The sequence below is a fragment of the Desmodus rotundus genome, chromosome 8 (assembly GCF_022682495.2).
Source record: "Desmodus rotundus isolate HL8 chromosome 8, HLdesRot8A.1, whole genome shotgun sequence".
In the NCBI taxonomy this organism is placed as follows: domain Eukaryota; kingdom Metazoa; phylum Chordata; class Mammalia; order Chiroptera; family Phyllostomidae; genus Desmodus; species Desmodus rotundus.
This window is the reverse complement of record NC_071394.1, coordinates 10,862,251-10,876,382: the sequence shown is the minus strand read 5'-3', so window position 1 is coordinate 10,876,382 and position 14,132 is coordinate 10,862,251. Positions and strand designations below refer to the sequence as shown.

At 42.9% G+C, this 14,132-nt stretch overlaps 1 protein-coding gene across 3 annotated transcripts in view; it reads left to right on the top strand.

The window, feature by feature from the left end:
- FER1L6 (fer-1 like family member 6) overlaps positions 1 to 13,599 on the top strand; it is a 126,624-nt gene extending 113,025 nt beyond the window's left edge. For all 3 annotated transcript variants that reach the window (XM_045181683.2, XM_045181681.2, XM_045181682.2), the window contains 6 exons: positions 1,950 to 2,038; positions 2,482 to 2,580; positions 5,127 to 5,368; positions 6,666 to 6,829; positions 10,224 to 10,324; positions 11,845 to 13,599. In XM_045181683.2, the coding sequence (XP_045037618.2) occupies positions 1,950 to 2,038; positions 2,482 to 2,580; positions 5,127 to 5,368; positions 6,666 to 6,829; positions 10,224 to 10,324; positions 11,845 to 12,028 (879 nt within the window). In that variant the 3' untranslated portion in view covers positions 12,029 to 13,599. The remainder of the gene's footprint in view (positions 1 to 1,949; positions 2,039 to 2,481; positions 2,581 to 5,126; positions 5,369 to 6,665; positions 6,830 to 10,223; positions 10,325 to 11,844) is intronic.
- Positions 13,600 to 14,132: the final 533 nt, after the last annotated feature.

Genomic DNA, 14,132 nt, shown 5'->3' with positions numbered 1-14,132 from the left:
AAGAATCGTTCAGCCCCAAATGCCAGTAATGTCAAGGTCAAGAAACTCTGCTCTAGAGTCAGTGTTGGACTTACTGCTTTTTCCCTTTTTATGATTGGAGCTATCAAACTCTTTTGGAAGCATTCTGACATTAGAGAAACTTCAAAACCCATTGGATATGTTCCAGCCTTTGTCCAAATATGTTTCAACAAGCACACAGCTCACTGGATTTCCCAGAGAGGCAATAAATGGTAGCTGACCTTTAAGAACTGACAAGAAGAAGCTGTGTGAAAAAAAAAATAACTAGAAATCTGGGATAGAACTCAGAAGGGAAGAGAAGATAAACTTTATTAAGAGCCTTTTATATACTAGGTCCTTTACATAAATGATCTCACATAATTAGGATGATCATAGAGTTGCTTATCCAAACTGTGGTCATTTTGAGAGCGGAAGAGGTCACTATTAGTAATTATGCTGGTGCGATGGATTTTCCTAGGCAAATAAGGCTGTGGGGGTCACCTTACTCTTATTCCTTATACAGCCATATGATATGCTTACTATGATCCTTTTAAGGTGAGGAAATTGAGGTTCAGAGAGTTTAAATAACTTGCTCAAAGTTACTCAGCTGATAAATAGAGCTGGAATTTAATCCAGGAAGTTTGAGCCCCTAGGCCTGTCCCAGCACTGGACTCACTCACTGTGTAACTTGGGCAAAGCCATGAACTTGACTATAATGGGGCAGGAAAACCCAGCTTGCTACCCTGTCCCAGCAGAGTTGGGATATAAACCTAGTGATGGCACGGGTCAGGAAATGCCTTGAAAGGGTAAACCTTTCCCAGATGTAGAAGCTTATGATTGTTTCCTAAATTTACAGTGATGTTTGAAATCACTTAGTTACTGGTATCCTTCCTTTTCCCCATGGCTTTTTGATTAAAGCTGAAAGTCTATATATCTTGAGGGAATAAATCATGCCACTTTTCTCTAGGACTGTTATCCTCCATTGAATTGGTTCTTCTCTTCCCAAATGCTAAAGCTTCTCTCATATTGTCCCTTCCCTTAGAAAGTCTTTTTTTTCCTCTAACCAAAGCTCCCTCCCACTGCCCCCCCATTTCATGCATATTCTTCCCACTCAAGTGGAAGCCCCACTTCCTTCTTATAAAATCACCCCTGACCACCCCAGCCCAGACTTTCATGCCTGAGTTGACAGTACCTAGAATGTATACAACAGAGCTGAACATGGAATCCACCAGACTCCCCCCCCCGCCCCCCACATGGGCTCCTAACTCCCTTGCGACAGAATAAGGTATGATGTATGGAGTTCAAGGCAACAAATGGGAGGCCCTATTCTGCCACTAATTAGCAGTAGGATTTAAGATCATTTCTTTGACTTCTCTAAGCCTTAGTTTCTTTACGTGTAACACAGAAATATGGCTAGGGTGAGCATTTAATGAAGCTAATGGATGTTAAGGTACATTGGAAACAGTAAGGCAAGTACTTCTAATGGATAGTATTATCATCTTCTTAAGCTTTGGGAACTTGTAAAAAGAGCAGTCTCTGTAGTCAACAGACAAGAGTTGAATCCAGACTCTGCTACATATTGTCTGAGTAACATGGGCAAGATGTTTGCTCATCTGCTAAGAAGTGATAATAACATCTCCCCAGCGGGCATATTGGGGCAATTCATGGGATAATGCTTATCAAGCACAGAGCTCTTTGTCTACCACACAGCAGATGCTCAGTAAGAGTTTGCTTGCCTTTCTCCTGCTCTTAATATATGCTCTGACTAATTCTTAATTAACATCTAAGTTCTGCCTTTGTCAACAAATACTCTAAACATGTATAAAACTACCAAGCTGTATCTAGTATCTATTTCTATCAAAGAGATCTGTTAAAACCGTGAATGACCTATTGCCCATGGGGTATGCTCCCCCTCACCCCAAAGCTAAAGGAGGTCTTCATTTCTTTACAAGGGCCGCCTGCAGATGTGGGTGGACATGTTTCCCAAAGATATGCCTCAGCCGGGACCTCCTGTTGACATTTCACCAAGGCAACCCAAAGGGTAAGTCAGCTGCAGCCCAGCCTCCAGGGGAAGAGATCATGGTAGCAGGCTAAACAATCATGACATTTGATCTGGGCCTCATGTGTTACATTGATCAATTGGCACCCGATAATTATACCTTACTTTCTACCTGGCCAATTACAGCAGGGGGGAGTGTGGAGATTGGAACGGTGGCCCCTGTTTTATGGTAGGGATGCTATGGAGCTTCGACATTCTGAAAAATGTTGGTTAATAGACGGAGGATCCGCTCAGAGAAATTCAGGTCTTTGGTGATTCCAGCTGGGACGCTTGGTTTGGAAGAAACCAAGGCGTTAAGTGTTGATATTTTTGAACTTGGTCAAGTTGAGGAAACTTAAAGACTCAAAACAATACCAGAATCCCATAGACACTTGTTGACTCTGTTTTCATAGTTTTTAACCTAGTGCTGGCCTCCCTTATTCCAGGTATGAATTGAGAGTAACCATCTGGAACACTGAAGATGTTATCTTAGAGGATGAGAATATCTTCACAGGACAGAAGTCAAGTGATATTTATGTTAAAGGGTAAGGTCATCAACAAACTCCCTCCTCCCTGCCCTTCCTCTCCTCTGCTCTTGAACCCCTAACCAAACCTAAGCCTCCTGGAAGCTACTCTACCCACATCCCACAAAAAGAGTTCATCTTACCTTGTTAGGTAAGCTCACTTTTGTCAAATATTTGTCTTATTTGATCATTTTATTAGAACTATTATCATATAAAATAGTTTTGTGAAGAAATCTTGTTATATAAGCATCTCTTTAAATTAAATATTGTACACTTAGACTTTCTGAGTAGCATTCAAAATACCATTACACCCGAAGGAAGTAGAGATGTGCTACTAATGAAAGATTAAGTCATAAGAAGATTGTAAGGCTCATACAAATGCTAAAACTTAGACCTTCCCATTTGCTAGCTCTACTGGTAAAAAAGATACCAACCTAGGACTCAGGGAACTAAGGATTTTATATCTCTTACACCCTGACAGTACACTCTCTTACACTATGACAGGCTTCCTTTTAGCCTCTAGTCAAAGAGAGAAATAAGAGGGTAAAGAATCAGAAGCAAAAGTGCCATGAACTTGTAGCTCAGATAACAACTCATCCCAGCCTCATCTTGGTATCTCTTTGCCTTCCCCAACGAACAAATCTTCCTCCTCATGGATGCCCCCATTTCTGGCATGCCATCAAATCTTGTCCATTTTACCTCTCAAAGAGTTATCAGCACAGTTCACTCCTCTCCATCTTCACCACATCACCCCCATAGTCCTCTCCTCCACCATCTCTTGCTGAATCCACTGAAACACCAATACAATATGAATTGGTCTCTCCATACTCACTTTTGCCTCCAATCATTCGTTCTCTAGGTTGAAACATGAGATATCTTTTCAGAACATGGTCTGGTTATGTCAGTTTTGTACTTCAAAGCCTTTAATGGTGCCCTGTTTTTTCTGGACATACATTCAAATACCTAATATGTCCTCAAATATCCCATATGACTAGCCCTTGGCTATCCCTCCAGCCTCATCTCACTGGATCAATACTCCCCCTTGCTTTCTGCTCTTTGGTCCACTGAGCTTCTTTCCTTTCTTCCATAGGACTTTTGCACATCTCTCTCTGGTGACTTCTGCCATCACATCCAAATCCCTAACGTCCAGATCCCTTCCCACCACGGCTGTAGCTCCGGGAAGTCAAGGACCATCTATCTCTTCTCTCCATCACTGTCTTAGCACCTATTTCTCACTTCTTTCCTCATAACAGGTACCACATAGTGTAGCTTCAGTGAGCGCCATCTGCAGCTGAATTCCTGCATTTTGCTGTGTATAATGCACACCCATGTTTTTGGCCCAAACTTTCAGGGGAAAAAAAAAATCTTTCATTTAATTTTTAAATTCAATTATTTATTTATTTATTCATATTTAGAAACAAAACCCATTATTGTATTCCAGTGTGTTATTTTGCATATGGATATTGTTATTGCTTTCTAGAGTTATACTTTTAATGCATAAGCATAAAGAATTAAAAACACTTACATAGATACGGAATTAGTATTACCCATGTATAATGCACATCCTTATTTTTCCCTCAAAAGTTTGGGCAAAAAAGTGTACATTATACCTGACAAAATACAGTAACTGTGTCCATACCCCAAGTGGTGCCACTTCCCTGAGGGAATGGTCTTTACCCTCCCCTGCTCTGTGGGAGACATCTGCGATGTCTGCATTCAGAAAACACATGGTTTGGAATTATCAATTAGTTTGTATAAAATGTATCTATCTTTCTCAATTAATTCACTATGTGGTAGGGGATATATATTAATTATAGCTTACTTTACGCTGGGTGTGGAGGAGGAAGACCAGGAAATACTGAGACGAAATAATAATATAGATAATTTGGTGCACACAAAGCACCTAGCAGGTATTATCTCGTGTAATTACTCAGAACAACCCTATGAACTAGGTGCTCCCATGGTCCAGGTGAAACAAAGGCACAGAGAGGTTAGGTAACTTATCTATGGCTGCACAGTTAGGAAGTGGTAGAGCCAGGACTGGAACCCAGGTGGGTGCAGGCAGCTCTCGTACCCTCCATGCCACACTGATGCAGGCCTGCTGTGTTTTTGAGACCCACAACCAGGGAAAAGGGGGCCAGTTACAGGCCTGATATCACAGCTCTAAAAAAGGCCAGTATTAGAGAACTCGACTAGTGGGTAATCTTGTTGTAACACTCAGGTGCAGAGGTGGCAACCCTGACAAAGAGCACGCTCAGGGGGAGAGGAGATCGACTCTACTTTCACATGCCATGAATTTTCCTTCTTTATTGCATGGGGCTTCAGGTCTACCCATGAACAATTGAATGCACTTCCCCAACCTGCCTTAGAATGAGAATCTGTTTCTACTTCAGACCTTTTATCTTCTATTTTCCCTTTTAGATCAGTGGAAACTTCTATATGAATCTATTTCATGATCTTAAAACCATAATGTGAGACCACATTGCAAGTACTTAAATCTCTCTTGATTATACTGGTGCCTGAATAACCTGCCCTGAACATTTCATTCTTTCTCTACCTTTATTCAGGTGGATAAAGGGTTTGGAAGATGACAAGCAGGAGACGGACGTGCATTACAACTCCCTGACTGGCGAGGGGAACTTCAACTGGCGCTTCCTGTTTCCGTTTCAGTACCTGCCAGCTGAGAAGCAAATGGTCATCACCAAGAGGGAGAACATCTTTTCCTTGGAGAAGATGGAGTGTAAGGCACCAGCCGTGTTGGTGCTGCAGGTGTGGGATTTTGAAAGGCTCTCCTCGGATGACTTCCTGGGTAAGCCGAGGGCTTTATCGAGCTGTATGAATGCTAAGGGCTGTGTCCCAGGTTTGGGGGAGCTTGGTCTGACTTAGCTACAAGGATAATAATTGCAGTGCTATTATTAGTAAACATTGGGAGCACTCCAGGTAGCCATTCATGATAGGGGACTGGCTGGATAAGTTATGGTGCTTCCATACGGTGGAAGATGCATATTCAAACAGATTTAAATTGATTTTTGCTCTACCTCTGTGAAGCTGTAAAATTTTGGGCTAATTAGTGGTTTATCTGTGCCTCAGTTTTCCTCAGTTGTAAAAGTGGAGGTACTAATATTGCGTATCTCAGAGGGCGTTGGGAGCTGTACATGTGATAATATAATTTAACAGGTAAGCACAGTGCCTCATACATAGTAAGTACTTAATAAGTGATAACCCTGCAGCCATAAACATAGTATAACATTTAATGAGTTGGATAGATGTGCAAGATGCATTAAGTGAAAAAAGAGTGCAGAAAAAAATTCCCTTTCTGTAAAATACGTTTATACGTATGGGAGAAAGTGGTAGTCAGAGTCAGTCAAGGAGAACAATGGATAATAAGGATAAGAACTAATCCATAGAACAGTGGTCAACTTTTGGGGACAGAATTATGGACACTTTTTTCTATTTTTTTTCTTATGGGCATGTTCTAAATATTCACAATTAGCAAATATTACTTCTGTAATAAGAAAAGGTTATTAGAATGCAAAGCTCTGGCAGCCCTCATAGACATTCTCTGAGTCTGCCTAATATTCACTCACTGAAAAATACAAAGTAGAGAGCCTACCAAGTTCTTGAAGAGTAGCTACGAAGACTGCAAGACTTAACCCCTGACCTGGAGGGGTTTAGTGGACTCACAGAGGAAGGTGAGGCAGGAGAAGGGGGTTCTCCTAGGCTGATCTGTGCGAAGCAGGGGGAGGCTCAGAAGACAGGCACATAATTCAGACCACAGTCAGGGGGCAGAGATGCCCAGCAGCAATGACACCTGACACTGAGGTTTGAAGGCTCCTTATTGTAGCTCTGCCCTTGTGCTTTGAGGGCATCAAATATGTCTTGATCATATTTGCATCCCCAATACCCAGCTCATGCTAGTGATCCAATACGGTGCTAATTGAATGACTGCTGAGGGGTGAATGGGTGTTTGGATGGATGGATGGATGGATGTTTGATGGGTGGATGATGGATGGATGGATGAATGAACAAATGAGTAGATGGGTGAATTAAGAATGAGGATTGATTTTAAAAGCCCTTCCATAACTGTTACGGGCATCTCTTCACAGGCTCCCTGGAAATGAACCTCAATAGTTTCCCCCGGGCAGCCAAGTCTGCCAAAGCCTGTGATCTCACCAAGTTTGAAAATGCAAGTGAGGAGAGCAAGATCTCCATATTCCAGCAAAAGCGTGTGCGAGGCTGGTGGCCTTTCACTAAAAGCAAAGAACTCACAGTAAGTGGCAGCTGTAGGAGATGGGGTGGGGGGCAGGCAAGGAACATTATGCTTTTTAAATGAGTCATTTTGCAAACTTCCAGTGAAGTGCTTTGCAGTAAAAATAACATAGAGCCCTTTAGGGCAAAGGTTCTGCCGAGGAGCAAGAATTTTGAACCCTTTATGAATGCATGAGGCCTGCCATATTTCAGCACACTTGATTTAGTAGCTGACTGTCAGGGTGGTTTTGTTCTTTTGGCTTGAACTTATGCCCCTGGCATTAGTTGTTTCTTTCTTTCTTTCTTTTTTAACATTTCTACAAATTATGCATCAAGTCTTGAATGATGTAAATTTTACATAAATACCTTTTCCCTTCGTCCTCAAATATGAGGCTCCATTTAAAAAGTGATCCAGTCTTTGGAAACGTCCTTGAGAGAATGACGGAAGGGAGAGCCATTTGTCCCTGTCCCTGCACTGCCAGCTTGGTCCTACTATGTAGCACATGCTATAGGAATTCTGACCTTTCACAAACACTTGGAAGAAAGTTTCTTTGCTCTTTCCCACGGCCTCTGTAAGGGAGGAAGGACGACTTCAGTGATTGATGAAATTGAGAAAAGGGACTGAGCGGCATCAGTGGCCTCTTTTCTCTGCTGCTGACCTCTCGGGGGGAGCATGTTCTCCCCTCCACTCCTGTGCCCAGTGGCAGCACCACATCCAGGAAGCTGGTCTGGAGAGAGAGCTATTATCTTCTCTCTCTGCTCTAGGGGCCTGGTGGGTGCAAGGCCAGGATTCCCTTTGAACTTGCCTGGATGAATGGCAGCTGCCAGCTGACTCCATGGCGTCTGGTTTTACTATGTTTTCTGGGAGTTTTTCTCTTCCCTCCATTCTCTGTGTAATCCCCATTGAGTGGAGGAATTGGGTAAAGAGAATGAGACTCCATGCAGGCTCATTCTTTCCCATTCTCCTAAGGACTTATTGAGGGTTTGCTACATGGCAGTCTCTGGTCTCAGTTCTGGCCTCACAGCTTAGCACAGTTTAGAGCAGGGGTGTCAAACTCCTTTTCACCAGGGGCCACATCAGCCTTGCGGTTGCCTTCAAAGGGCCGAATATAATTGTAGGACTGTATAAATGTAACTACTCCTTAACTAGGGGCAAGGAGCTCCACATTCAGCCCTTTGAAGGCGACCATAAGGCCTTCAAAGGCAAAAATGAGTTTGACAGCCCTGGCTTAGAACCTCAGTAAACTGATTGATGAATGGATGGATTCAGAAATGAAGTAAGCATGGCCTTTACCTTTGACCAGCTCAGAGTCCAGGGAGAAGAACAGATGTATTAATAATGCAGCCATGCATGAAATAATCAAAGTGTCCATCACACAAAAGGGAGAGAGAGGAGGGAAGGACCTAATTCACTCTGAGGGAGTGGAGGGGTCAAGCAGGGCAGAATATGAATTTTTCAAGAACAAAGGATAATGAAAAGGTAAAAATTGCTCACTAGCAGAAAAGACTCCTAGCACCTGGATCCTGGTTTCTAAACACCCTTTCCCACTAAAGAAAGAGGCGCCGTTGGAGAGATGACTGACTCCAGGTCCAGGGCAGATAAGCACAGGATGAGTCTGGGACGGCTCATTGTGACGGGACAGTCTGGACATCCAAAAGAAAGGCGACTATGCTTTGCGCAGAGAGCTTTTCCTAAGTTTGGAATTATTTCCTTAATTTAGCTTCCCAGGAATGGAATTCCTAGGTCTAGAGTATGACTATGTTCGATAATGCACACACTCACATGTATATATTTGTGTGCATGTATATGTATAGGTGTATATATGTATGTACACGTGGGTACAAGTGTATTCCTCTTCCTAAAGGATTTTGCCAGCATACGCCCCCACCATTAATGAATGAGGCTCTGCCTCCTCTTGGGCCAGTGAGAGCTGAGCTTTAACAGCCAGAATTGTTGCTGCGGAAGGCACGTCTGGCCGAACACAGTCGCCTCCCAGCCTTCCTCGCCTCACTCTCTCGGCAGGTGAAGTTGGAAGCCATGAATATTAATGCCATGTGCAGTAACAACAAATCTAGTCTTTTCGGGACCTTTTCCTCCCTGCACAGGTGTCACTGGGTTAATAGATAGTCTCTGAAACTGTCCTTTTTTTTCCTTGCTCTGATTTAAATTTACATTTGGAGGATGTGATTAGCTTAAGGCCTTTCTCTGGTGCTTGGCTGCATGCTGATGACCGAGACGGGACTTGGAACCCTCTGTGCAGAGAGATGCGGGATGAGGCGCGGCGTTCATCGGAGTGTGTCAGAAAGCACCTGCTCCTGCTGCCTTTGTGATGCCAAATGAGTGCTTTGGGGCTGCTCAGGCAGGGCGGGAGAAAGGACAGGCTCTTCATGACATTGACTGATGACTCCTGTGTGCAGGGCAGGACTCATTTCATCATCTCTGCCTCCCTTTCCTTCGCATTTTTTCCCTCTGGGAATATGGGTCCTTAGGACATCTTTGCAATTTTTCTCTATGGGCAGGATATGTTTCTCATTAAATTATGTGTTTCTATCCATGAAACAGCGTCAAAGGTAACACCCATAGTTTGTTAAGAGGTGACTATTTACCAGGCACTAGGTTGAGTCCTGTATAGGTGCTATTTCATTTGTTTTTCAAAGCACGCTTATGGGATGCTCGCGGTTGACATCCCCACAAAAGTGAGACCAAAGGAGGGAAGGTAACCGACCCAGGTCACACAGCTAGTGAGTGGCGGAGCCTGGTTTCAGACACAGCTCTGTCTGTACTGTGTCCTATTGGATCAGGTCTTCTGCTGCACTCTGCTATGCTACGCTATGCTGTAATATTCCTTAGGCTACCCAGGTTCAGCCCCGGGATGAGAGTCGAAATCATGTTCTAATGCCAGAGCCATGGCAATAATTGTGGAGTTCCTCTTAAACCTTTCAGAAAAGCCATATTTATTTATTGTTAAATAAATAGCCTGCTCATTTTCTTCTACAAAAGGGGTCTCTTGGACATATACAAAGCAGAGGATAGAATTTGGTGTCAGAGGGCCTGAGTGCAGATCCTAATTTTATAACACAACTTAGCAAACCTCATTCAATCTTGGTTTCCTCAGCCATAAATTATTACAAATTAAATAGTACATGTGCCTGAGTACACATGTGTCTGTGTACATGTGGGAGTCTCTCTTTTCACAAAACTCAGTAGTATTGTAATGTCATTTCGGGGCTTGTATCATTCATCCTAAAGAATGGCTCCTCATGGAGCCAAACAGGTACCACTATTTCTCAAAATAAAGCAGCCGCCTCGTCAAGGCACCTCCAGGCAATCTTTCACATATGACACTTTTCCAGAAGGTTGGAGATGCGCCGGTAGGTCTTTGTGACCAGAAACTGAAGCTTTTATCTTTCTGCAGGGGAAGGTGGAAGCCGAGTTCCACCTTGTTACTGCAGAAGAAGCTGAGAAAAACCCCGTGGGGAAAGCACGAAAGGAGCCAGAGCCCCTGGCCAAGCCCAAGTGAGTGGCGTCGTGGGTGGAAGCGAGTGTCGGAAATGGGGAAGGCCCTGTGGGAGGGTGTGGGCATTTCTCTAGCCGGGGTGTCCAACCTTTTGGAGTCTCTGGGCCACACTGGAAGAAGAAGTGTTGTTTTGGGCTACACATTAAATACATGGTGACATGATCACAAAAAAAATCGCATAGTGTTTTAAGTAAATGTATGATTTTGTGTTGGGCCGCACTCACAGCCATCCTGGGCCACACGAGGCCCATGGGCTGCAGGTGGGACACTCCTGCGAGGATCCTGCCAGGAGAACTGAGAAGCCAGGAGGTGCCAACAGGTGCCATCCAATCCACGTAGCTTTTTTTTCTATCGTTGAAACTATTCTAAAAACAAGACAGAGGCAAGTGGAGAGGGCACATTTTCTGTAATACTACCACAAAAGCATTTCTAGAGTAATTTCATCTCTTTTTTTACTCATTCTTATGTGAATGTGAATTTCACATGATTTTTCCTCTACTCATTCTATAATCTCACATGCAAAATCGTGTTCCTATATCGCTTACCCTATACTGGAAAGTTTTGTTTTGACCCACAGTTGTTGTAATTAGGACTTTTTAATGGTTATGGGATAGTCCAGAGCCTTGATGTCCATAGCTGAATTGGTTACCGCCCCATGATTAAATATTTAATTTATATCTACCTTTTTTCCATTATCATAATATGATGAAAAGGTTTCCCCTTTATAACTTATTACTTTAAATTCCCAGAAGTGGAATTACTAGAAAGGTTACTGTATTCAATTTAATACATGGTTATATATCAATATAAAAAAGTAAATATATACAGATATGAAATATGTATACAAAATACTCTTTCAAATTCCACTTGTGCTCTCCCTCCCCAGACCCCAAGTGTCTCAAGATAAGTGGTCCCTCCTCTGAATGTGCCTTTCATCCACCACAGTGTTAGGAACTTACTTATTAATTCAAAATTACTTATGGAGCTCCCCCAGTGTGCCCCTACTAAAACAACCCTCCGAAGAACACTGAAGAAATGTAAGACATGAGCTCTGCCTTCCGAGAGCCTTCAGTGTGTTCAGGGAGAACACCCTGGCTTATAGGATAGTTGTCATACTGTAGAAGACAAATAGGTTATGTTCAGAAAGGGGCCAAGGCAAGTGATAGGTAAGATAAGAATTTGAAATGAGGGGGCTCATTATGGATGGGGTGGTCAGAGTGGGCTTTAGGGAAGAGGTGGGGCTTGAGCTGGTCAGCATTGGTCAGATGGAGGGCCCTCAGACCTCTGTCTGGTTCTAACCAGACACTTGCCCTCCACCAGACCAAACTATAAATGATGAGGAATCATTATTGCCCCAAAGGATAGATTGCTTCTGTTTTAAGCCACCATTGGCTACTTCTCCCATTCTCAGGCTTCTCCTTGTGGAGAAGCGGGAGTCGGAAATACTTGCTGAGGTCTAGAGAATTCTGCAGGTGGACAACAGAGCCCCTTCCCTGATTCCCTCTTGCTTCTCTCTCAGCCGCCCAGACACCTCCTTCTCCTGGTTCATGAGCCCCTTCAAGTGCCTGTACCACCTCATCTGGAGGAATTACAAGAAATACATCATCATCGCTTTCATTCTGATCATCCTCATCATCTTCCTGGTCCTCTTCATCTACACCTTGCCAGGAGCCATCAGCCAAAAGATTGTCGTGGGCTCATAGAGGGTCATGGAGGACCAGACCATCCCTTTCTACTAATCCTCTCTTCTTCCTCACCTGTAAGCATATAGGAACCTGTGCTCCTCGTAGGCACTGTGCTGGGGGCTAATGGGATGAACCCAGAGGGCCCAGAACCAGTCCCTACGTCTAAGGACAGAACAGGTTTTCTTGGAGGAAATGGGAAGGGAGCAGCCCCTGCTACCACCTTTCACACTTAGAAGCTCAAAGTCATGTCTCACCCATGGGCAGCGTGAAATAATGACTCCTTCACCTCAAGGTCATGAATGGGGACCTCATGTGGACTTAAGCAAATGTTTTCTTTATGCAACCGATTTTATCCTGAGAAGTTTAATTCTGGGTCTGAGATTTTATTGGAAGTACTTTCTCTTAAATAAAAACTTTACAGCAAATAAACTGAACACATTTTAGCAACTACAGGGTATGTAACCTGTCCCATATCTCTTAACCTTTTTTAATCCTTACAGTTTACAACACACTTGTGCAGGCAACAAAACCAGCTTGGAGAAAACGTCATATCAATCACCTAATATCATTCATTGTTGAAATTCTTATCTAGAGAAGAGATGTTGCTGGTTTTTCATTAACGTCAACGCTGTGGAACTTGTAATCAGTAGTATCAGTGAGTTCCGGAGAAATCCATTTGGGTTTATGTTCTTTGGCAATTTGCAAGTGGGAATTTTGTGCATATGAAATATAATTTTGTGTCTGCGTGTAGGGGCAGGGGCAGAGCTCCGAGTACCAGTAAGAATTCTCTTCAGTCAGAGACATACACCCCACCAAATGTGGTGTTCCCACAGACCAGGATCCGAATATTCACCATTTAGTCCCACTACCTCTCTGGTAGGTTCTCGCAAGCACAAATCAACTTCAAAAGCAACCTTAGAAACAATATCCTATGCACTTGTCAGATGGGGCCAGTTCTTCCTCAAAGTGAACCTCTGATCTTTAAAGTAACACAGCCTGGATCTACTACTCCATCTAAAGCAGGGATTAGACATGAGGGGCTGGGGTTGTCAGCTAAAGCAAGGAAACAACGGTTGTTTTTCTTTAGATAGCCTGGCACATAATGTAACTTTTCTCAAATAGAGGATGTTTCCTTCCACATGGAAAGACATTCTAGAATGTTCCTGATTCATCAAAGAAAGATTGAAGCATGTTCTGTGGGATTTTAGGCCCAGTGTTGTTCACTGACTTCTGGCCCTGGATACTCACTCCCTGGTGACCACGATGTCCTGTGTTCCTGAAGTGCTAAAAAATAGTGTTTATGACATTGGCCGTGTCTCCTACTGGGATTAGTCACATACACTGTGGACTGGCATCCCCAATAGTGATGTAGTCAGAAATACTTGAGGGCATGTAATATATACATGGAGGACATTGTAGGTTTTAAAAAATAGATTAGAAAACTGAATGAATAACATATAAAAAGAAAAACATATATATACATGCATAAATAATGATAAAATGTCTGAGGAGTATGCCAAAATGTTAACAGTGATTATTTTTAAGTAGATGTGTGTTTTTTCCTTCTTGTTTTTCTGTTTCTCCTAAAACTTCTGAAATAGAAATGTATTATTTTTAATGTAAAAATATTAATAAATATGTTCATTTAAAAATATTTATTGGGTGTCTCCTATGTGCTGGGCAGTGGAGATGCAACAGAGATAAGACAAATATTGTCATAAATTTTGCAGTCTTGTAGTTTCTTAAAATATTGTTTTATCTCCAAATTATGGTATGTTCAAGAAAAGCACCAGGTAGGGCATATGTTTCATGCACGAAGTTTAAGAAAAAGCAGAACAGAGACTTCTGGTCAAGATGGAGGTATAGGTAAATACACTGTGCCTCCCTGCACAACCAAAAGAAGGACAACAATAAATTTAAAAACAAAAAACAACCAGAACTGACAGAAAATTGAACTGTATGGTAGTCTGACAACCAAGGAATTAAAGAAGAGAATTCATACAGACCAGTAAGAGGGGCGGAGACAGGCAGCCAGGGTGGAGAAGACACATGACACGGTGACGGCCAGAGGACTGAGTGAGGCGGCAGCTGGCGGAGCAGGAAGTCCCACATTTGTGTGCAG